Here is a 23407-nt window from a genome sequence, read left to right on the forward strand (position 1 = left end):
TTGAAGAAGCAGTTAACTTGGGCACAATTCTGCGAGGAGATATTGCGCAGGTTTTCATTAGCTAGTTCCTATGAACTGACTGATAGGTTTAATACCCTCAAGCAGAGCACCCTCATTGTATCAGAGTACACTGACCAGTTTGAAGAGTTAATGGCTGAGGTACAATCAGATAATCCCATCATGGATGAGAACTGGTTTGTCAGATGCTATGTGAATGGACTGCGTTCTCAAATCAAGTTTCAAGTGAGAGCTCTAAGACCCACAAGGTTGACAGAAGCATACTGGCTAGTAGTAGACTTGGAAAAGGGAGCAGCTGAGAAGAAATCATACACCAGCTACTCTGGGACTACTAAGTTTTCCACTGGCCACCAGAAAAGTAACACTGTCCTCCATGAGAAACCAACCGAATCCAAACCTGCTGTTATCAATCAAAGAGCTAGAGAACCTGGTAAATGTTGGAGATGTGGAGATGCATGGTTCCATGGCCACAAATGTAAAATGGCTCCTGTCCTAAATGTACTGACTAGAGAAGACCCTACTGAACAAGCAAAGGAACCTGAGGAAATAGAGGAGCAAGAGGAGGAAGAACAATTGCAGCAGGAAGAGCATTGTATGACACTTTCTGCACAAGCCATGAAATCTGACAATGTCAATACCATTTCTCTTTTGGTTCAGATTGGGGAAAACAAGGGATTGCACTAGTGGACTCTGGAAGCAACTCAACTTTCATCAGCCTCAAGTTTACCCTATCTACCAACTGCACTATCCTGAAAGACACCTCAAGAGCAGTCACTGTTGCTGGAGGAGGAACACTCTGGTCTGGCTCCTATGTCCCACCCACAACCTTCATTGCAGGCAACACCAAGTTCACACAACAATTCAGAGTATTGGATCTCCCTGGACATGATATAGTACTAGGAAGTGATTGGATGGCCCAACATAGCCCTGTGGCTTTTCATTACAACCCAAGACAAATTTCTGCCATGATGGATAAACACACACCAGTGACCATTAGAGCCTGTGATACCCTGGCTGATGCAACTCCCATAGAAGCAGCTGAAGTGGACAAACTCTTAGCCTTGGGTGCACCTGGCTATGTTCTGCATCTCATAAGAGACACTTCATTGAAAGCACCAGTTCAACAAGAAGTACCACAACCTGTTCAGGAAGTACTGCAACAATTCCCTGAAGTTTTTCAAGAACCAAAAGGGTTGCCACCCAAGAGAAATCATGACCATAAGATCCCTTTAAAAGAGCAAGCAATACCACCAAACTCTAGACCTTATAGAGTACCACATATGCAGAGGAATGAGCTAGAGAGGCAGATTGACTCCATGCTCAAAGACAAAATTATAAGGGCTAGTGAAAGCCCATATTCCTCCCCTGCAATTCTGGTCATGAAAAAGGATGGCACTTGGAGAATGTGCATTGACTACAGAAAACTGAATGCTGCTACTGTCAAGAATAAATTCCCAATACCTGTAATTGAGGATTTGTTGGATGAATTACAGGGTGCTACTTATTTCACTAAATTGGACCTGAGATCTGGCTATCATCAGGTGAGAATGAATGAGCAAGACATACCTAAAACTGCTTTCAGAACATATTTTGGTCATTATGAGTTTCTGGTTATGCCCTTTGGTCTGGCTAATGCACCTGGGACTTTCCAAGCCCTAATGAACAACATTTTTGGTCCATACATAAGAAAGTTTGTGTTGGTTTTCTTTGATGACATCCTCATCTTCAGCAAATCCCTCTCTGAACATTTGGAGCACATACAAATTGTTCTCCAGCTCCTGAAAGAACATCAGCTCTTTGTCAAGCTTTCCAAGGGTAGGCCCCTGGCTTACTATAGCTCCACTCTGTCCAAAAAATGCTGCACTTTCAACATATGAAAAAGAAGCACTAGCAATCATTGCTGCTCTCAAAAGGTGGATGCACTATTTCCTTGGGAATGACCTCATCATCAAGACTGATCACCAGAGTTTGCAATTCATGACTGACCAAAAGATAACCACAAGTATCCAGCACAAACTCATGCTCAAAGTGCTAGAATTCAACTTTACTCTCCAGTACAAGAAGGGGAAGGAGAATATTGTTGCTGATGCTCTTTCTAGGAGAAATTCACTCATGGCTATTTCTGTGGTTACACCCCAGTGGATCTATGCAGTTGAACAATCTTATGTTCAGGACAGCACATTTCAGTTGTTAGGAAAGCAACTTATCTGTATTGAAGGCCCAAGGGGCATATATATATTACACATGACTTGAGATGCAAGGAAAGTAAACACAGACTAATAAGGACTCCTAGACTAATACTTGTTAGGAAAGCAACTTGTCTATATTGAAGGCCCAAGGGGCATATATATATTACATATGACTTGAGGTGCAAGGAAAGTAAACATAGACTAATAAGGACTCCTAGACTAATACTAATAGACTAATAAGGACTCCTAGACTAATACTAATACTTCCTAACACCCCCCCTCAAATGCAAAGCGTATGCAATAGCATTGCATTTGAAGAGGTGTAATACTAAAAAAAATAAAATCGCCGAGTGTCGTCGTAGCATGAAGAGTCTTTCAGAACTTGTCGAGTCGCCGAAGGAGTGAACGAGCAGATGGCACATTAGAGGTAGACACCGCATCACTTGAAGATACAAGATAAGTATCAAGAGAAGATGGGTTGTCAAAAGAAGATGGCACATCAAGAGAATAAAACATTATGCAGAAAATCATAGTACTCGACAACCGTCGGCAAAAGAAACTCGGCGGATAAGGCATGATGGACGTAGATCGACAATGCAAAAAGAAGTCCAGACAATCCTATAGAAAACAACAGGGGCAAGTAGGCCACAAAAGTTGCATAGAAAGGATCAGGACCAGAGAAAAGTCGACGGACTAAGATATGGTGGGCTCGCATGGCATGAGAAAACACAAAATATCAACGGATTTGGTGGACGCAGCGGAAAACAAAGAAAACTAGAAAACACACACTAGATTAGGGATGATGGCAGCGGAAGAGAAAAAATAATATCATGGCGGCGAAGGCCAATTCCAACCAGAGTATGCGTGAGACAGTCCTGACTTTGTAGAAGGTGGTTGCTCAGTGCGGGAAGCCTGAGTCACAATACCAGCAGTACCCGTCGCGGAAGAACTTGAAGCAGCGAGCAGATGCTTAAGTCTCAGAATATCCTGCTCAGTCAAAGCGATGGCTGAAGCTGTCGAGGTAGATGACGAAGTCTCTATAGATGATGATTGCGCCTGGCGCAAGTGTTTCTTCTTCGTGTAGCAGTGGGACTCAATATGACCATCATTGTTGCAGTAGCCACAATGTGGACGGGGGCGACCTGAGCCTTCAGAAGGAGTGGGCAAGAGCGGCGGAGCACTCGAGTGAGAAGGGGTCGGTGCAGCAGGTGGCGTAGAAGTAGTCCGAGCAGCGAGCACCGAGGGAACCTCCAGCAAACCAGCACCTTGTAAGCGAGTCTCCTCAGCACGAATCTCAGAAAGCGCCTCCATGAGAGAAATACGGCCACGAGCAAACAACTGAGCACGTCGGGGCTCAAACTCCTTACGAAGCCGAGACAGGAACTCGTAGATGCGATGAAACTCCAAGTTGGCCTGGACAGCCTGGCAACAGGGGCAAGTACGACAACCAGCAGTGCGGAGAGAATCGAGCTGGCGCCAGATAGCAGAACTCTGTGCATAGAAGTCATCAACAGTAGAGTCACCCTGCTGAAGAGCATGCTCCTGACGAACCACGGAGAGGTATAAGGCATCACCAGAGGGCGCATAGCGCTGACGAAGGCAAGTCCACATCTCAAAGGCAGTAGGAAGGCCCAAAAACTCAGAGGCAAACTGAGGCAGAACACTAGCAATAAGCACAACTTCACCTGCGACGACAGATGCCATCGGTCTCCCTTTACCCGGACGACATGATCCTCTTTTGTCACCCGCTTTGAGTGACATCTCCGCCATCAAGAGCATCTTGCAGCTGTTTGGGCGCGCCTCCGGCCTTCGGGTCAACTTCGCAAAGAGGATGGCCACTCTGATTCATAACGAGGCGGATGTGGTCGTGCATGTTGTGGAACTGCTGGGCTGCCCCATCGTCGAGCTACCCATTACCTGCTTGGGTATCCCCCTTACACTACGACGGCCGTCCGCTGCCCAGCTGCAGCCCGTGGTTGACAAGACCGCCCACATGCTCCGATGCTGGAAGGTGCATCTCATGAACAGGGCCGGCCGCCTCACGTTCGTGAAGGCCATCCTCAGTGCAATTCCGATACACCAGCTGCTAGCACTAGCACCCCCAAGAAGACCCTCAAGGCGCTCGAGAAGATCCAACGCGTCTTCCTTTGGGCGGGGCTTGCAAAGACAAATGGCGGGCACTGCCACGTCAACTGGCAACGTGTTGCCCGACCAATCTCTCTTGGCGGTCTTGGCATCCACGACCTTGCACGCGCCGGCCTCGCGCTGCGCACTCGGTGGCTTTGGTTCAGCCGCACAGACACCACTTGAGCATGGGCGGGCCTAGACCTGCAGTTCTCCGACGAGGAGCGTGCATTCTTCTTTGCCTCCACTACTATGCAGCTGGGGAACGACAGGGAGGCCCTTTTATGGGAGGACCGATGGATTGACGGATGCTCCATCCTGAGATCGCCCCGCTACTATACGCGTGCATCCCCAAACGCCGGCGCAAGATCAGGACGGTTGCGGAGGGGCTTGTGGCCAACCGCTGGGCGCAAGACAAGGGCACGGTGGGCATCCACGAAATCGGGCAATACCTCCGGCTTTGGCACATGATCGACGGCACAACCCTCTCTGCTGAGCTGGATTGCCTCACATGGAAATGGAGCGCAAACGGCGTCTACTCCGCCAAATCTGCATATGCCGCCACCTTCGCCGGATCCACAACTTGCCCCGCTTGGAAGCTCACTTGGAAAAACTGGGGGCCTCCGCGCGTCCGCTTCTTCCACTGGCTTGCCCACCTCGACCGATGCTGGACCGCACACTGGCTTGCCCGTCGAGGACTGCAACACCCTGCGCGATGCCCCCTCTGCGACCAGGCACTTGAGACCATGCACCACCTCATCCTTGCATGCCCCTTCGCCAGACAGATCTGGCATGAAGCGCTGTGCTGGCTGTGGAACCCATGCGCTGCACCGGCCAGCGAGCCCTCTCTACTTGACCGGTGGCAATCAGCACGGCAATTTTCCCCAGCGCCCATGCACAAAGGCCTGGGCATCATGACCCTCCTCGTCCCATGGAAACAGCGCAAAGATTGCGTTTTCAGTGGAGGACAACCATCGATGGATACCCTGCTTACGAAGATTAAAACGAGGCCGCTCTCTGGGCAAGCGCTGGTGCTTTAGGGCTTAGAGCCATCACCCTCCAAACATGGGATGTTCACTGATTTTCCTGTTTCGAAACCTGTAATTGCCTCCTAGGAGGATTGTAAAACTCTCTCTCCTTTCAGTGCAATGAAACGCAAAATCTCTTGCGTTTTCTCGAAGAAAAATGAACTTCTTGGGTACCCATTTCGTGTCGCCTGCTCTTGTTCCCTTTCTCTTAATTTTGAATAGAAGGTTTCAATGTCTTTGTGGGAAAAAAGATGTGCCACCGAGTATCATCATCTTATATTGTGTTTGGTACTTCTCTGTTAGTTTCAGATATTTTTTGTATGAGTATTGCTAGAGTCAATTGCTTCTTTTTCAGTTGTGTTGGTTTAAGTTTCCAGTTTCAACCACAAAATTCATACAGTTCTCGAAGCATCAGGAAATCGAATTTATATGAACTGATCAACTGGAATACAAAAAGCTTTATATTTGTGCTAGAGTGCTATTGCAGCTCAGAATCAGAATTAGTTTACAATACCAGTTTCCTTTGAATTAGTCCGTGTCCATAAATATTTTGGTTCTTGAGCATCTTTGTTGCTTGGTACCTTTGCCCCTGCTGTTCATAAGGCTGTCCTATATGCCTTTGTGCTCTCACTTTTTTGTTATTATGCTACGCTTATGAGCTTTGCTCAATTGCTTATTGAAATCAATACATTTTCAGGCATGTGAGGTCCTATCAAAGCCACAGAAATCCTTAGCGTATTTGCTAGAATTATATTGTGGAGTGACTACCGACAAGACATTGCAGGCAAGTATTTTGTAAGTTTGGTTTAAACAGCGAGCTTGATAAAGCCAGTCAAGTGTTCAGTGACAGTTAGTAGCTGGTTAAATCTCATGTGTCTTCTCAACTTATACATGAATACTTTTCGGTATGTGAGAAAGTAAATGAACTATTGATGGCGCTATATACATATTGAGCCAAACCACAAACCTTGGTATTTCCTTGTAAGGTTTCCAAATGATGTAGAAGACAACGTTTATAGAAGTTGCAACTGAGGTTTTCAAAAAGATATTTACCAATTCTTTTAAACTATTACTTTGGTTTATTTACCGGGGAAAGGGAGCCTTGGCACAGCGGTAAAGCTGTTACCTTATGACCATGAGGTCATGGGTTAGAGTCCTGGAAACAGCCTCTTGCCCGGACCCTGCGCAAGCGGGAGCTATGTGCACCGGGCCACCCTTTTTATTACTTCGGTTTATTAGAAGTGCCCAACAGGAAGGTATATGTTTCACTTCAGTTAAGTTCATAAGCCCTAGAAAACATTAATTGTATTGAATCCTGCTTGATATGTTATTATTCATGATACTAGAACCCAGTACAGCAGTAGGTTTTCCCCCAGTAATGTTCTATTAACTGTCTTCTTGTGTAATTATTCATGATACCTAGTCAGCTCTGACATGATTTCCTGATCATTGGCCTTGACACCCTTCACAACCTGGCCTTGAAATGGATGTCACATCCTTTAGATGCAGATAATTGACAATAACCCCCTTTGTTGACCGATCCTTGCTCACAGGCCCCTTTGATGTGTCACTGACATGTGGGGTTTAAGTGACCTGGGGGGGTTATCATCAAATCTTGGATGATTTAGAAACAGAGGAACGAATGTGTCTTCGACAATGCGAGACCCTCGATAGATTCATTAGTTGATAGGATCAAAGCAGAAGCCAAATGTTGGACACAAGCTGGGGCACAGGGGCTGAGGGTTGTGCTGCCCGCCTCCTGGGATGTCCATTGATGAGGAATTGGCCTTGTAACCACCACCTCTTAGGAGGCCTGTAATCTCCCACCTTTTCAATGAAATGAAACGCAAACGCTCCTTGCGTTTTCTTGAAAAAATAATAATTTCAGTTTGCTAGGCACAGGATATATCAGTTTCAAATTTCGAAATTGCTTCCATAATTACCGCTATTTCTTTTCATTCTACCTTATTTTGAGATTTCAGCGTGAAGATTGGAGATTACGCCCGCTGACAGTGGAAATGATTCAGTATGCCCGTTGTGATGCTCACTATCTGTTGAACATTTCAAATTGTTTGGCATCAGAGCTCCATGCAAAATCCTGTGGTATGTTACTATGTTCTAACTTCTAAGTGCCGTGCTCTTATTTCCATTTCAACAGTCTTTACTGCCATTTAGTACATTATAAGTCATTAACATACATTGTAATTATTTTCTGTTTAGCACAGTCAAAGTCAACAATGAATGCTCAATACAGCTGATTTTGTATCCATGAATTATAGCAGTAAATAGAGCTGATTTCCATCAGTATTTTTTGGATTGTTCACCCTTCAGCCTTTTCCTATTGCCTGCAAATGGAGCTTACTTGATGTAGCTGTGGAATTTGAATCCTTCATTCTCGGGAAACATGTGTAATTTTCATTTTGTGCTCTAAGTCTCCAACTGCCAGCTGTTGCAGGAGAACTATCTATTTTGCTTTCTACCTACAAAAGATTTTGGAAATGGTATGCTCTTAACCTACAAACAATTTTTTTATTCATATATTAAGAATGGGAAACAGTCTAATAGGCCTGACTGATTTTACGCAGAAATCAGCTGGGTCGTTCACTTGCCATGTCACATGTGCACGTGGTCCCCACATGCACGGTCTCCCAACTTTTTTTCTTTTTCGATTTCTCCTTGTCTTTATTCCCCCTGAAGCTTCTTGGCTTCTTCCCCAACCTCTAGACAACAGATGCGAGCGCTGCTTCCTCCCCCTATGTGCGCAGCAAGCCGGCCGCCGCCGACTGCAGCAGAGATGCATTGCACAAGCCGAGCCGTCCACTGCTGCAGGGATGCCGCCGGGCGCTGCAAAGGCTTCCGCTGTTGCTGCAAGGAAAGCGTTGGACGGCTGCAGGATGGGGAGGTAGGGGCCATAGGCTGGTGCGAGCCGCTCATGATGATCCGAGCGGTGGTGGAGGATGCTGCAAGCTAGCGAGCCGGCACAGCTGTGAGCCTGCCGATGCTGCAAGCCAGTGAGGCAGAACCACTGCAAGCCCGCTCGATGCTGCAAGTTAGCGAGGCGGCGTCGCCGCGAGCCCGCCGATGCTCTAAGGACGGCGATGGCATATGCTGCAGGCCAGGCCGAGAGCTGCTTGAAGGGGGCTGTTGCCGACGCCGCAAGGCGGTAGACGCGTGCTGCGAACCGGCTGGTGGCCGCGGCGAGCCGACTGGCGATGCTACGAGCGGTGCACACTGTCTGCTGCGAGGGTGCTGTGGTGCCCGAGCGCTGCTGCTAGGCCGGCATGCGGCTGCTTCTCGCCGGAGCGGCGCGCCAGTACCAACCTGTGTGTCCCATGCATGGCCGAGGGGGGAAACTATGACGTTGGTCGCAGCATGCGTGGTGTTGAGATGTGTTGGATGAGGGGCTCATGGCCCATGTATTGCTGGCCCAAGTGGCCCAGGCCCATAGTGACTATCTAACCTAAAGGAGAGGAGCTCGTCCTTGTTCTAGGGCCTGTGCCAATGGAGGTTTCTTAGCGCCGGTTCATAGGCGTTTTGCTGATGTGTCACACTAGTTAATGATGAGAGAGAGTAGGGTTCTATCTTAGCTAAGATACAACATTTGCACGCCACCATAGGTAAAAATGGTTAACAGCCCAATCACATCTATGCATGAGCACCAAATCATTAGATTTAGAGACAACCTCTAAGAAACAATGCATTGGGTTAGTAGTCTCTTAATTTATTAATGCTCCTATGATAACGTACTAAGAAACGATGCATTGGCACAGGCCTAAGTCCCAGAACGTACTAAGAAACGATGCATTGTTACAGGCCTCTGAAAGTAACACGATATGTACTGCTGACGGGACATCACAGTCTATTCACCCCCCTCCCCCCTCTAGACATACTTTCGATCCTACAGCATAGAAGTGGCCAGGTCTGCCAAGGAGATCGCGCTATCTCAGAGGAAGTATACTTTAGATCTCCTAAGCGATGTAGGGATGGGTAGGATGTCGGGCTGCATCAACTCCAATTGATGAAAACCACAAAGTGACAGCTCAGTCAGGAGAGCCAGTGAATAAGGAGAGATATCAAAGATTAGTTGGGAGGTTGTTGTACCTGTGTCATACACGACCAGACATTGCATCTGCAGTAAGTGTTGTGAGCAGATACATGCATGAGCCTAGAAGTGGACATCTCGAGTACATAGAATCTTGAGATGTTTGAAAGGTACTCCTGGGAAAGGACTGTTGTTCAAGAGTTATGGACACCTTGTTGTAGATGGTTATTGTGATGCTGATTGAGCTAGCTTCATGGATGACACGAGATCAACTTCAGGCTATTGTGTCTTTGTAGGAGGAAATCTAGTATCTTGGAGAAGCAAGAAACAACCTGTTGTTTCCAAATCAACTGCAGAGGCTGAATACAGAGCCATGTCTAAGGGGCTGAGTGAGAAGTTGTGGACCAGAAATTTATTGGGAAAATCTAACTAACTGCACCGCATTTTGTCACTACCGTGCGGCGGCTTGCGGATCGATTTGTGTGTGCTCTCTTCTTCATGCATGCATGCATTCATGCAATGATGTCATCGGATTCGCTTTAAATGACCGGATTTTAAAAGTTTTATCTCTTAAACCGTTAATTCGATCGATGGTCCGTTTTCGCCGTTGACTTTGTTTCGACGAAATCTTCAAAACTAGATCCCATGTCGACATGTTTCGATAACTTTTTTTTTTTGCTCGTACTTACCACATTTGTTGTACTTAGTTGTCATATTAGTAAGTACTTGTTTGACAAAAAATAACTTAATCGCCATATTTTTAGAAATTGCGTATAATATGACATCTTGACATAATCAAACTGGCAAGCACAAACAACTTTCTTTAGGCGATTACGCGCAAAAATATGACAACTCAACATTTTAAAACCGGTGACCACAAGAATATTTGGTCATCCTTTGTAAATATGACAACTCGGCATAGTTAAACTAACAAGCACACAAAATAGTTTTCTAGCAAAGTTATATGTAAATATGACAAGTTGATATATTTTAACTTGGCAAACACAACCTATGACATGCTTTTATATCATGTATAATGAAATCTGCTACAAGGCTTTTTTGTACGAAACAACATTAAAAAGTGACAATCAAGTTATTTTTCTTAGGCAAGTAAGTGGTTAATAATATGACAAGTGGGTCCAAAAATGTGGCAAGTATGAACGGAAAAAAATAGTTGACGGAACATATCAACATGGGATCTAGTTTCGAAGAACTCGTCGCGAGAAAGTCAATGGTGAAAGCGGATCATCGATTGAATTAACGGTTTTGTACATAAAACTTTTTGAATTTCAAACATGAAAGGGAATCTTGCGTGTGGTGTTGTATGTTTTTTAGTCACCGGATAGCTCTGTTAGGAAGTATTAGTATTAGTCTAGGAGTCCTTATTAGTCTGTTAGTATTAGTCTAGGAGTCCTTATTAGTCTATGTTTACTTTCCTTGCACCTCAAGTCATGTGTAATATATATATGCCCCTTGGGCCTTCAATACAGATAAGTTGCTTTCCTAACAAGCTCATCAGTTTTTTAGGGCTAGAGAGTGATTGGCAGGAGGTGCCACACTTAAAATGCATTAGTAAGGAGATTAGTTGGCCGCCGCACGGTAAGACTTATATGCGGCGCCGCTACGGAGTGACTGCCAAATTTATTAGAAGAATTGAAAATATTGAAGACTAGTTGTATGAATGTGTGGTGAAAGCGGATCATCGATTGAATTAACGGTTTTGTAGATAAAACTTTTTGAATTTCAAACATGAAAGGGAATCTTGCGTGTGGTGTTGTATGTTTTTTAGTCGCCGGATAGCTCATCCATGTGGTCCATCGGGCAGTTTTTTAGGGCCAGAGAGTGATTGGCGGGAGGTGCCACACTTAAAATGCATTAGTAAGGAGATTAGTTGGCCGCCGCACGGTAAGACTTATATGCGGCGCCGCTACGGAGTGACTGCCAAATTTATTAGAAGAATTGAAAATATTGAAGACTAGTTGTATGAATGTGTGGTGTGATGACAAATCAGCAATCAACATAGCACACAATCCAGTGCAACATGATAGAACCAAGCACGTGGAAATAGACAGATTCTTCATCAAAGAAAAGCTTGATGCTGGGATCATCAAGATTGAGCATGTGGGTTCTGGACAACATATTGCAGATTGTTTGACTAAAGGATTGGGAACTAAAGAATGCAATCTAGCATGTGACAAGATGGGAATGATAGATATCTGTCACCCCTCTTGAGAGGGAGTGTTGGATGAGGGGCTCATGGCCCATGTATTACTGGCCCAAGTGGCTCAGGCCCATAGTGACTATCTAACCTAAGGGAGAGGAGCTCGTCCTTGTTCTGAGTCCGAGAGTCGCCACACACACACAACAGTCAAGCGAGAAACCAGACAAGAGAGCTTGGCTGTCTGAAGGTACCTCTCTCTCCCGATTTCAACAAGATGTTGCTTAGCGTCGGTGTGGATGGTGATGCTACGTGTCACGAATCGGATGGGCGACAGTGCCGAATCGTAGTAGTAGTTGGGACGGCTGATTTGGGGTGCGAGTCAGCCGGCTGACACCTAGCTCGCCCCATTAAGAATTGTGGATTTTAACCGGAAGCATGTGGATTGAAATTTCCGAACGTATCACTTACATATTTTGAAAAGAGTTCGGAGATGTACATGTTAAATGAATTTTCTTGTCAGTGCGATTTTAACCGGAAGCATGTGGATTGAAATTTCCGAACGTATCACTTACATATTTTGAAAAGAGTTCGGAGATGTACATGTTAAATGAATTTTCTTGTCAGTGCTGTACAACTAGAACAGGGAAACTGATATTATTTTGGGCACAGAATGCAAATGGACATATTTTGTCCACAACAATTATATTTGCATATATTATTCGAATATGTACATTTTTGAATTTTTCATTATCTTGTTGAATGTGTATCCTTATTTTTTTTTTGTCTGAGAGCACTTACAACTTACCGCAGATGTTAATAGGTACTACAACTTTATGTTGATGTGCAAAAACTGGAGGCTTATATTTTTATTCTTTTGACAAGTATCTTTGATGACCTCAACAGAAGCTTAAGCAAAATAAACAGTCTTAAATATGTGTATGCATTCTTGATCTATAGTTAAGAAACAAAAGCAACGTTAAGGGGGCCAAGAAAAGGAGATTCAGTGATCTTAACTATGTATTCTTTGTATGCAATCCTTATCTATGATTAAGAAATGGAACTACATCAAGGGGGCCAAGAAAATGAGAGTTCATTTCCATTCTATTGTTAAGCAATGAAACTAACATTACGGGACCGATAAAAGAAGATTTTATAATGAACTGACGATACTCTATTGCTCAACTGCCAAAATAATGTTTTACGTTTTTACTCCACTCCACATCTTGCTGGCATTTTAAAATCAAGTCAGACAATAGTATATTAATACCCCCCCCCCCCCCCCCCCCGCTACGTAATTTTTGTTTTTGACCGGTTGTAATATCAATTATGCTTCAGATTCTCCCGATGGTAAAATCAATTTTTTCTTGGAGGCTTGCCGTCGTTCAAACATGGTGTGCATGCAACTATATACAAAGGAAATTGAATGTCGTCCAGGAGCTTCCTCTGCAGCATCTATTCTCTCAAGAAATGTACAAACTCATGGACTTGACTCCAAGAAATCTAGTGAAGTGAAGGTGCTTGTTTTCCTTTTTTTATGCATCTGGTCAGCCAGCTCACCAGTGATTTTTTAAGTTCTAAACAATTTAATCTTATGTAGGATCTTGTTCGGAAAATTTGCGCGTGGAGGGACTTAATGGTCAGCCAACATAATTTTATTTCCCATTCTGATTGTTTTTTGCATTTCTGTTGGACTATGCTCTTTCATTTGTTGAACCTTGTTAGTTGCAAGTCTAGGTTGTAGCAGTGTAGCTGTGGTAGGTTAAGGGACAAGGTAGTAAGAGCAAGTCTAGTAGAGCCCTCAAACTCTCAAACCCTTAAAAATAACCGTTTTTTTTACAGTTTTCGTCGAAAAAACGGCGTAGACTAGAACCCTTAAACCCGTAAAAAATTTTAGAGGTCCAACCCTCAAACACCTTCCCAGCCTGTAGAAGTGAGGGTTGGGAGGAAAAACTCCCCCCAACCCGCACTCCATTTCCACCTTCGCGCGGGAGGAAGTTGCTTCCCCGCGCTCGTCTCTTCCCCCGAATCCGCCGCCGCCGCCGCCAGTCCGCCGCCCCGCCGCCAGTCCGCCGCCCCTCCGCGCCCCTGTCGCCGCCCCTTCGTGCCCCGCCGCTCCGCATCTCGGCCGACCCGTCCGTCGCCCCGCCGCCTCGCCCCGGCCGCCCGCCGCCGCTCCTCCGCGCGCCCCGCTGCCCCTCCGCGCGCCCCGCCCCGTCCGCCGCCCTGCCGCCCCTCCGCGCGCCCCGCCCCGTCCGCCGCCCCGCTGCCCCTCCGCGCGCCCCGCCCCGCCCCGCTCGTCCGCGCCCCGCCCCGGCCTGAGCCGCCCGGCTGCGTCCCCGCCCCGCCCCAGACGCCGCCCGCCCGCGCCCCGCCTCGGCCGGCCGTCCCCGCCCCGCCCCGGTGAGATTTTTTTTTACTTTTTTAGTTTTTAATTTTTGCTTCATTGGCACTAATTGTAGCCACATTGTTGTAATAATTTGAATGATTATTGTTTTATTCGGTGGTGTAATAATAACTAGAATGATTATTGTTTTATGTCAAATGTGATGGAATTTGTGATATGTCATATGATGAAATGTGTGATATATAAAATGATAGTTTTAAAGGTTGGGGTTGAGGCAAAGACTAGAACCCTCAAATCCAACCCTTAAAACAGTTTAAGGGTTGGGTTTGAGGGTTCTAGTCTTTGCCCCTGTTTTTCAACCCTTAAAAGTGCCATAAACTGGCACTTCTCAACCCTTAAAACTGCTTCGAGGGTTTGAGGGTTCTACTAGAAATGCTCTAACACTGCCTTCGGCTCGGTGGTGTCTTGGTAGCAGCTTATACTTGGCAACAGCTTATACTTGGCAACATAAGCAGCTCAGTGTTTGGAGCGAGCCTGATCTTCCTTCTTGTGTAGATTGGTCTCTTGAACATTTCTTTGTTCTTTTCATAGAGGGATTAGATATATGAGAAGTTTGGAAACATTTTAAGGGTATAGAAAGTGACCAACTTAGAACAAACCAAATCAAATAAATAAATTTTGGTAGAATATAACCACACCTGCGTTGGAGGCTAAGCCAACAAACCCGATGGGACCTTGTAGCGGCGTGAATAGGCATGGTCTACATGACATTAGCTGGATCAGATTACTCATGCATAGATTATAATTTGTTACACTATATGTGGATTGCCTAGCCCTTTCCATCAGTTTGGACTTTTGGTTGCGTTGGCTAGTGCATGAAGCTTAACATGGTATCAGAGCTAAGGTCTTGAGTTCAAGTCCTGGCTAGGCCTCTTGAGTCATACGTGAGCTTCGCGCGCCGTCACTCTCTTCCGGTTGCACGTGTTGACTTGTCTTCCCTGTCATAAGTGAGAGGGGGTGTTACACTATATGTGGATTGCCTAGCCCTTTTCATCAGTTTGGACTTTTGGTTGCGTTGGCTAGTGCATGAAGCTTAACATAATTAACATATTTCTGCACAGCCGCTCGTATTTTCTTGAGTTCCTTTTCTCCTATTGAAGGTATATTATGTTAAAAAATTGCATATCTGCATTATTGTGGTTCTGGGCCTTCTAGTCTTTTCTCCTTTCTAATTTCTTCAAATGTCTTGGGATCTCATTCCAGGCTCGCATGCATGATGAAAGCTTGCGGTATATCCTGTCAGACCAGGCTATAGCTGCCATTGCTGTAAGAGTTCCAAAAGATAGAACGGAGATGTGTGCTGTCATAGCAGAAACAGAGCCAAGTGCTTCAACTATACATCCTTTGTCGTCACCATCCCCTGTAGTTGTCGCTCACATTGAAGAACTCTGCTATCTGATTGAGGATACCACTGTCAGCATGGATAACTTATTTACAACTTTGCTTGGGAAGTATAAAGAACCAAGTGGATTATGTCGACTATCAGTTTACAATTATAACCTTGTATCACAGCTAACTTTGAAGCAAGCAAATATATTTGCTTTTGCATCAAGTGGAGAAAAGTTGTTGACAGCACCACCTAACAAAAAGGCTTCCCGGGAATCATTCATTAAAAAGTTTTCATGTAAGTCCCCAGTTTATCACAATTGCAGGATCTACGCTAGTGATGGAAGACTACTTTGCTACTGTGACCGCAAAAAGTTGGAATGGTTTGTCTCTTAAATGCTACATAAGTTGTTATAAAAGTATGTGACACTAATATCATACTCCCTCTGTCCCAAAATTCTTGTCTTAGATTTGTTTAGATATTAATGTATCTAGTCAAGTTTTAGTATTTAGATACATTCATTTCTAGACAAAGTTAAGACAAGAATTTTGGGACAGAGGGAGTAGTTATTTTGTCAAACTGATTGATTTTATTTCCCAGGTATATTCAACGGGATTTGGCAAAGTTAGTAGAAGATAATCCTCCAGGAATAATGCTTCTGTTTGAACCTAAGGGTCGTCCCGAGGATGAAGATAATGAATTTTATATTCAGAGCAAAAAAAATATTTGTGTTGGATGTGGAGAAAAAAGCCACTATATCAGATATAGAATAATACCATCTTGCTACAGGATGCACTTTCCGGAGCATCTGAAGAGCCATCGTTCACATGATATTGTACTTCTGTGTGTGGATTGCCATGAAATTGCTCATTCAGCTGCTGAGAAATACAAGAGGCGACTGGCAGAAGAATTGGGAATACCCCTTTTTGTACAAAAAATAGTGAACTCGGGTGATAGAAGTTTAATAACCGATGCATCAGTATCTGAAGATAAATTGAATGAAAAGGGTGTGTCACCTTTGCTGCTGAGGACTGCTGCAATGGCCCTTCTGCGGCATGGATCCACTATGCCTTTGAAGAGATGTGAAGAGCTAATGCAGGTGCGAACATCCTTCTAGTATTTCTGGCTTTGTCTATCACTTGCAGTATTTTTTTGGGGTCTTTTACGTTTCTGTCCCTAACTCGAACCCACTACTCGCCATCACTCCGCCGCCCTCTCCCTCTCTCTCTCTTGCCAGGGAATATCAAAGCAACCATCGCCGGCGTTGACTCGCGCACATGTCCAACGAGAACGCGGAGCTCCAATAAAATGTCTGATAGGCCCACCGCTCTCCAATTCGTCTTCCTTTGGGGTTAATTGGATTGAAACGTCCCATAGTGATGGATCCTTCCTCCTGGGCAGCCGCTGCCCGATCACGCAGCTCCGGTGTCACGCAGCCACTGCCTGATCTCCTCCACCCGTGAGCACCGCAGGCTTACCTCGGGTTCTTGAGCTCCGACATCTCCTCCTGAACATCCTCCACCGGCTCCCAATTATCCTCGCCTCCCCTAGCACCTCTACCGGCGAGCGCCTCCCGTCGCCGCTGCTCAAGCTCGCAACTGTCCATCCTCTTGGGTGTTAGGAATAAGCAACTTGTATTCCCATGAGGCCATAGGACGATATATATACATGTACAGGTGTGGAACATATGCCGGAAACCCCTTATACAACGGGATAAATACAAAGGGGTACATGACTTATATTATAACTCTAACACCCCCCCTCAAACTCATGGTGGATGAATAACACTGAGTTTGGAGAGATAAAAGCCATGTTGTGCTCTAGTCTGGGCCTTCGTCAGGAAATCCGCCAAGTGTAACTCGGAAGGCACATACTGAAGAGCAATAACCTGATCCTGCACACCAGCGCGCACATAGAAAGCATCAACACCGATATGCTTGGTGAGCTCATGCTTCACGGGATCACGCGCAATGCTAAGAGCACCTGTACTGTCAGATAAGAGCAGAGTCGGTGTAGTGACAGAAACACCAAAATCCTGAAGCAACCACCGTAAGCAAGTCACCTCTGCCGTCAAAAGAGCCATCGCTCGCAACTCAGCCTCTGCACTCGAACGGGAAACTGCAATCTGTTTCTTCGTCTTCCAGGCAATGAGAGAACCATCAAGAAACACACAGTAAACAGAAAGTGAACGGCGATCTGAAGGATCACTAACCCATGTAGCATCCGAATAGGCCTGAAGCTGTAAAGAACTGGAGCGAGGAAAGAATAGATGGTGAGAGATCGTGCCCCGAAGATATCGGAGAACACGAAGGAGATGACTGTAGTGAACTAATGTGGGAGCGGAGACGAACTGACTCAGAATATGAACCGGATAAGAGATGTCCGGACGAGTGACAGCTAGATAGACAAGACTGCCAACAAGATGACGATAACGCGTCGGGTCAGGCAAGAGATTACCATCAGTAGCACGGAGGTGAACATTGAGCTCCATAGGAGTCTCAACAGTGCGCTCGTCAGTAAGAGCAACACGAACAAGAAGATCCTGGATATACTTTTCACCGAGGCGAACATTGAGCCCACGTAGCATCCGAATAGGCCTGAAGCTGTAAAGAACTTGAGCGAGGAAAGAATAGACGGTGAGAGATCGTGCCCCGAAGATATCGGAGAACACGAAGGAGATGACTGTAGTGAACCAATGTGGGAGCGGAGTCGAACTGACTCAGAATATGAACCGGATAAGAGATATCCGGACGAGTGACAACTAGATAGACAAGACTGCCAACAAGATGATGATAACGCGTTGGGTCAGGCAAGGGATTACCATCAGTAGCACGGAGGTGAACATTGAGCTCCATAGGAGTCTCAACAATGCGCTCGTCAGTAAGAGCAACACGAGCAAGAAGATCCTGGATATACTTTTCCTAGGATATAAAAAAGCCATCAGAGGTAGAAGAGACTTCAATCCCAAGAAAGTAGCGAAGAGGTCCAAGATCATGTTAGGAAAGCAACTTATGTTTATTGAAGGCCCAAGGGGCATATATATATTACACAAGACTTGAGGTGCAAGGAAAGTAAACATAGACTAATAAGGACTCCTAGACTAATACTAATACTTCCTAACACCCCCCCTCAAATGCAAAGCGTATGCAATAGCATTGCATTTGAACAAGTGTAATACTAAAAAAATGATAATCCAAATCCGCGTCTTGAGAGTGTCGTCATAGCATGAAGAGTCTTCAAAACTTGTCGAGTCGCCGAAGGAGAGAACGAAGAGATGGCACATCAGATGTGACACCGCATCACTTGAAGATACAAGATAAAGTATCAAGAGAAGATGGGTTGTCAAAAGAAGATTGCACATCAAGAGGAAGACACCGAAGAGTTGGCACATCAGAGGAAGACACCGCATCACTTGAAGATACAACATAAGTATCAAGAGAAGGTGGGTTGTCAAAAGAAGATGTCACATCAAGAGAAGAAAGCATTGCGTAGAAAACCATAGTCCATGACAACCGTCGTCGAAAGAAGCTCGGCGGATAAGGCACGATGGACGTAGATCGACAATGCAAAAAGAAGTCCAGAAAATCCTATAGAAAACAACAAGGGCAGGTAGGCCACAAAAGTTGCATAGAAAGGATCAGGACCGGAGAAAGGCTAAAGGACTAAGGTATGGTGGACTCGCATGGCATGAGAAAACAAAAAATATCAACGGATTTGGTGGACGCAGCGGAAAACAAAGAAAACTAGAAAACACACACTAGATTAGGGATGATGGCAGCGGAAGAGAAAAAATAATATCATGGCGGTGAAGGCCAATTCCAACCAGAGTGTGCAGGAGACGGTCCTGACTGTGTAAAAGGTGGTTGCTCAGTGCGGGAAGCCTCAGTCACAAAACCAGCAGTACCCGTCGAGGAAGAACCTGAAGCAGCGAGCAGACGCTTAAGTCTCAGAATATCCTGCTCAGTCAAAGCGATGGCTGAAGCTGTCGAGGTAGATGACGAAGTCTCTGTAGATGATGATTGCGCCTGGCGCAAGTGTTTCTTCTTCGTGTAGCAGTGGGACTCAATATGACCATCATTGTTGAAGTAGCTACAATGTGGACGGGGGCGACCTGAGCCTCCAGAAGGAGTGGGCAAGAGCGGCGGAGCACTCGAGTGAGAAGGGGTCAGTGCAGCAGGGGGCGTAAAAGTAGCCCGAGCAGCGAGCACCGAGGGAACCTCCAGCAAACCAGCACCACGTAAGCGAGTCTCCCCAGCACGAATCTCAGAAAGCGCCTCCATGAGAGAAATACGGCCACGAGCAAACAACTGAGCACGCCGGGGCTCAAACTCCTTACGGAGCCAAGACAGGAACTCGTAGACGCGATGCAACTCCAAGTTGGCCTAGACAGCCTAGCAACAGGGGCAAGTACAACAACCAGCAGTGCGGAGAGAATCGAGCTGGCGCCAGATAGCAGAACTTTGTGCATAGAAGTCATCAACAGTAGAGTCACCCTGCTGAAGAGCATGCTCCTGACGAACCACGGAGAGGTATAAGGCATCACCAGAGGGCGCATAGCGCTAACGAAGGCGAGTCCACATCTCAAAGGCAGTAGGAAGGCCCAAAAACTCAGAGGCAAACTGAGGCAGAACACTAGCAGTGAGAACAGCTGCAGCACGAGCATCATCATCAAGCCACTGGGTGTAAGCGGACAGAGCACCGTGATACACCTGAAGAGCCTCCTCATAAGCCAAGACCTTCTCATCATAAGCACTTACAACGGTCTCATCAGCAATCTTAGCCGCATCCTTTGCGGCCTGAGGAGCATCCGCAGGAAGAGCCGGTTGGGTCGGCGGAGTAGGAGCCATGGGAGGAACCGGACATGGCGGACAACAGACCTCGCCAGAAAGAAAACCCCATAGACGGATGCCACGCATGTGAATGCGCATGAAGCCAATGAACTCGGTGTAGTTAGTGCCATCAAAGATCACCGGACAACGAGGAACAACAACGTAGCCGAATGCAGCAAACATTTTTTTTTCTTCGAGGATCAGTCCAGATCGAGATCCAGTAGGGACAGATGGAGCAGTCCAGCGGGAATCACCAGATCGAGTAGCAACAGCGGCCTCCAGAGCGAGGTAGTTGATGCGGGAGATACAACGTGATCTGGAGTCAACGCGGAGTGAAGCGTGGTTATTCCAGAGCGAAGACTATTCGCGAGCTGGACTGGAGGTAGCGCGGGGCGTCCCGATCTGGGCTGGAGGCAGCGCGAGGCGTCCAGATCCTCGATCTGGACTGCACGACGTGGCGATCTGGAGAGGGCGGCCCGGCTGGAGTGCAGAGCAGCGATCCTGGCACGATCTGGAGAGGATGGCGCGGCTAGGGTGGAGGGCAGGGGCGGTAGCAGATCCTCGATCTGGAGACGCCGAGGCTGCAGCAGGAGCACGACGCGGTCGGGAAGAAGAACGCGGCGGCAAGGAGGGAAAAGCACGAGTTGCGCGTGCGAGAAAAAAAACCTAAGGCTCTAATACCATGTTAGGAAAGCAACTTATGTTTATTGAAGGCCCAAGGGGCATATATATATTACACAAGACTTGAGGTGCAATGAAAGTAAACATAGACTAATAAGGACTCCTAGACTAATACTAATAGACTAATAAGGACTCCTAGACTAATACTAATACTTCCTAACAAATCATACATAAGAAATTGCTCACTAAGACGGACCTTTACAAAGGCAATATACTCGGGGTCATCCCCAAGGATGATCATGTCATCAACATAGAGAAGAAGAAGAGTCCGACCATGAGGAGAAAGGTGAATAAACAATGCTGGATCATGAGCACTCGCTGAAAAACCAGCGGCAATCACCACAGAGGCAAAACGCTCAAACCAGGCGCGAGGGGCTTGCTTAAGGCCACAGAGAGAGCGACGAAGACGACATACCATTGCCATCAGGAACAAAATACCCAGGTGGTGGCTGCATGTACACCTCCTCACGCAGCTCACCATTAAGAAAGGCATTCTTAACATCAAGCTAAGATATAGACCAGTGGCGTGCAGAGGCCACGGCAAGAAGTGTACGAACAATGGTCATATGGGTCACAGGAGCAAAAGTCTCGTCATAATCACGACCATGCTCCTGCTGAAAACCACGAGCCACAAGACGAGCTTTGTGACGCTCAAGAGAACCATCGGAGCGAGTCTTAATCTTGTAGACCCACTAACAAGTGATGGGACGGACTCCGGGAGGAAGTGAAACAAGATCCCACGTACCAGTGCGTTCAAGAGCAGCAATCTCCTCTGCCATCGCAAACTGCCATTCAGGATGAACAACGACCTGATGATAGGAAGTCGGCTCAAGAACAGCAGCACCAACGGTGGGAAATCCAAGGCGATCAACAGGCGGACGAGGGCGAGAATGCAAGGCATAGGGAGGCTGAGATGAGGATGACGACACATCCACAGGGGCATTCGCAAAGGCATCCACATGACGTGAACGACAAGTGTAACACTGAGGAAAAGATGGAACAATGCAAGGGGGGATCGCCAAGGTAGAATCGAGGGGTGAAGATGTAGAAGTCATCGGAGATGAAGGTGCAGAATCCGGTGACATGCCAGGAGAGGAAACCGTGGGAGATGGTGGTAGCAAATCGACAGGAGGTGGAGAAGCAGAGGGAGCGGAACGAATAGGCAAAGGCTCGATGGGGGTGAGAGGTGTATCTGGAAAAGTGAGGAAAGAGATATCCTCCACTGAAAAGGTCGAGGAAGATGGGCGTGGGTAGAAGGGACGAGACTCGTCAAAAGTCACGTCCCGAGAGATACGCATCCGACGACCGATAGGATCCCAACAACGATAGCCCTTATGCTCATCACTGTAGCCTAAGAAGACACACTCAACAGACTGAGCGGTCAGTTTGGTGCGTTCGCGAGGGGCAAGAAGAACATAGCAGACACAACCAAACACGCGAAGCATCGAATAATCGGGAGAACGATCAAAGAGACGCTCAAAAGGAACACCACCCTGTAGAGCAGCAGAAGGTTGTAGATTGATGAGATAGGTGGAGGTGGAGACGGCCTCAGCCCAGAAATGAGCGGAAGAGAGGCAGCAACCATCATCGCACGAGCCGTCTCAAGAAGGTGACGATGCTTGCGCTCAGCCACACCATTCTGAGCATGAGCACCAGGACAAGAGAACTGAGCAAGTGTACCCTGCTCAGCGAGAAATCCACGCAACATCTTGGAGATATACTCTCCAGCAGAGTCAGCACGGAACACATGAATAGGCGTAGAGAATTGAGTGTGAACCATGGCAGCAAAACGCTTATAGATAGATAATACCTCACTACGAGAAGACATAAAATAGATCCACGTGTATCGAGAGAAATCATCTATAAAGATAATATAGTAGCGATGGCCTCCCTTCGAGGAAAAGGGAGCTGGACCCCAAACATCGGAGTGAACAAGGTCAAAAGGACGCTGAGACACAGTGTCGCTATGAGGATAAGGTAACTGAACCTGTTTACCAAGCCGGCAGCCCTGATAGTCTAAAGACACACCACCGGAGATGGATCCAAGAAGACCACGTCGAACTAAGGATGAGAGACGAGAGCCACATAAATGACCCAGACGATTATGCCACTCTTGAAAAGAGCTGGTAGACAAGGCAACAGAGGAGGAGAGACTAGCTGCGGTGGCAGCGGATGGAAGGTGAAGCCAGTCAAGCTCCCAGAGACCCTGAGAGTCACGGCGCCGGGGGCCAGCACCAAGAAGAGCACCAATGTGACGGTCCAGAACTGAACATGAGTCAAAGTCAAGAATGACCCGACAATCAGAGTCAACAATCTGGCCACCAGAAAGGAGCTGCATGGTAAGCCGAGGAACATGAGCAACATCGGGAACATGAAAAGATGAAGTGCTAAGAGTGCCTCGGCCAGTAACCGGGAGAGAAGTACCATCAGCAGTAAGAACACGAACAGGAGAATCAAGAGGTCGAGTAGATGATAGAGTGGATGAATCAGGAGTCATATGAAAAGATGCTCCAGTATCAAGAACCCACAGAGATGTACCTGTGTGGGTAGAAGGTGGTCTCACAATGCCAGAAGAGTCCGTAGCAGAACCAACAGAACCTGTCG

At 46.6% G+C, this 23407-nt stretch overlaps 1 protein-coding gene across 2 annotated transcripts in view; it reads left to right on the plus strand.

The window, feature by feature from the left end:
- The window catches only part of LOC123425908 (protein RRP6-like 3), a 42014-nt gene that overhangs the window by 15454 nt on the left and 3153 nt on the right, over window positions 1-23407 (plus strand). For both annotated transcript variants that reach the window (XM_045109673.1, XM_045109674.1), the window contains exons 5-10: window positions 6057-6143; window positions 7342-7462; window positions 12898-13076; window positions 13160-13198; window positions 15170-15675; window positions 15894-16392. In XM_045109673.1, the coding sequence (XP_044965608.1) occupies window positions 6057-6143; window positions 7342-7462; window positions 12898-13076; window positions 13160-13198; window positions 15170-15675; window positions 15894-16392 (1431 nt within the window). The remainder of the gene's footprint in view (window positions 1-6056; window positions 6144-7341; window positions 7463-12897; window positions 13077-13159; window positions 13199-15169; window positions 15676-15893; window positions 16393-23407) is intronic.

Source organism: Hordeum vulgare, chromosome 2H (genome assembly GCF_904849725.1).
Source record: "Hordeum vulgare subsp. vulgare chromosome 2H, MorexV3_pseudomolecules_assembly, whole genome shotgun sequence".
NCBI classification, from domain to species: domain Eukaryota; kingdom Viridiplantae; phylum Streptophyta; class Magnoliopsida; order Poales; family Poaceae; genus Hordeum; species Hordeum vulgare.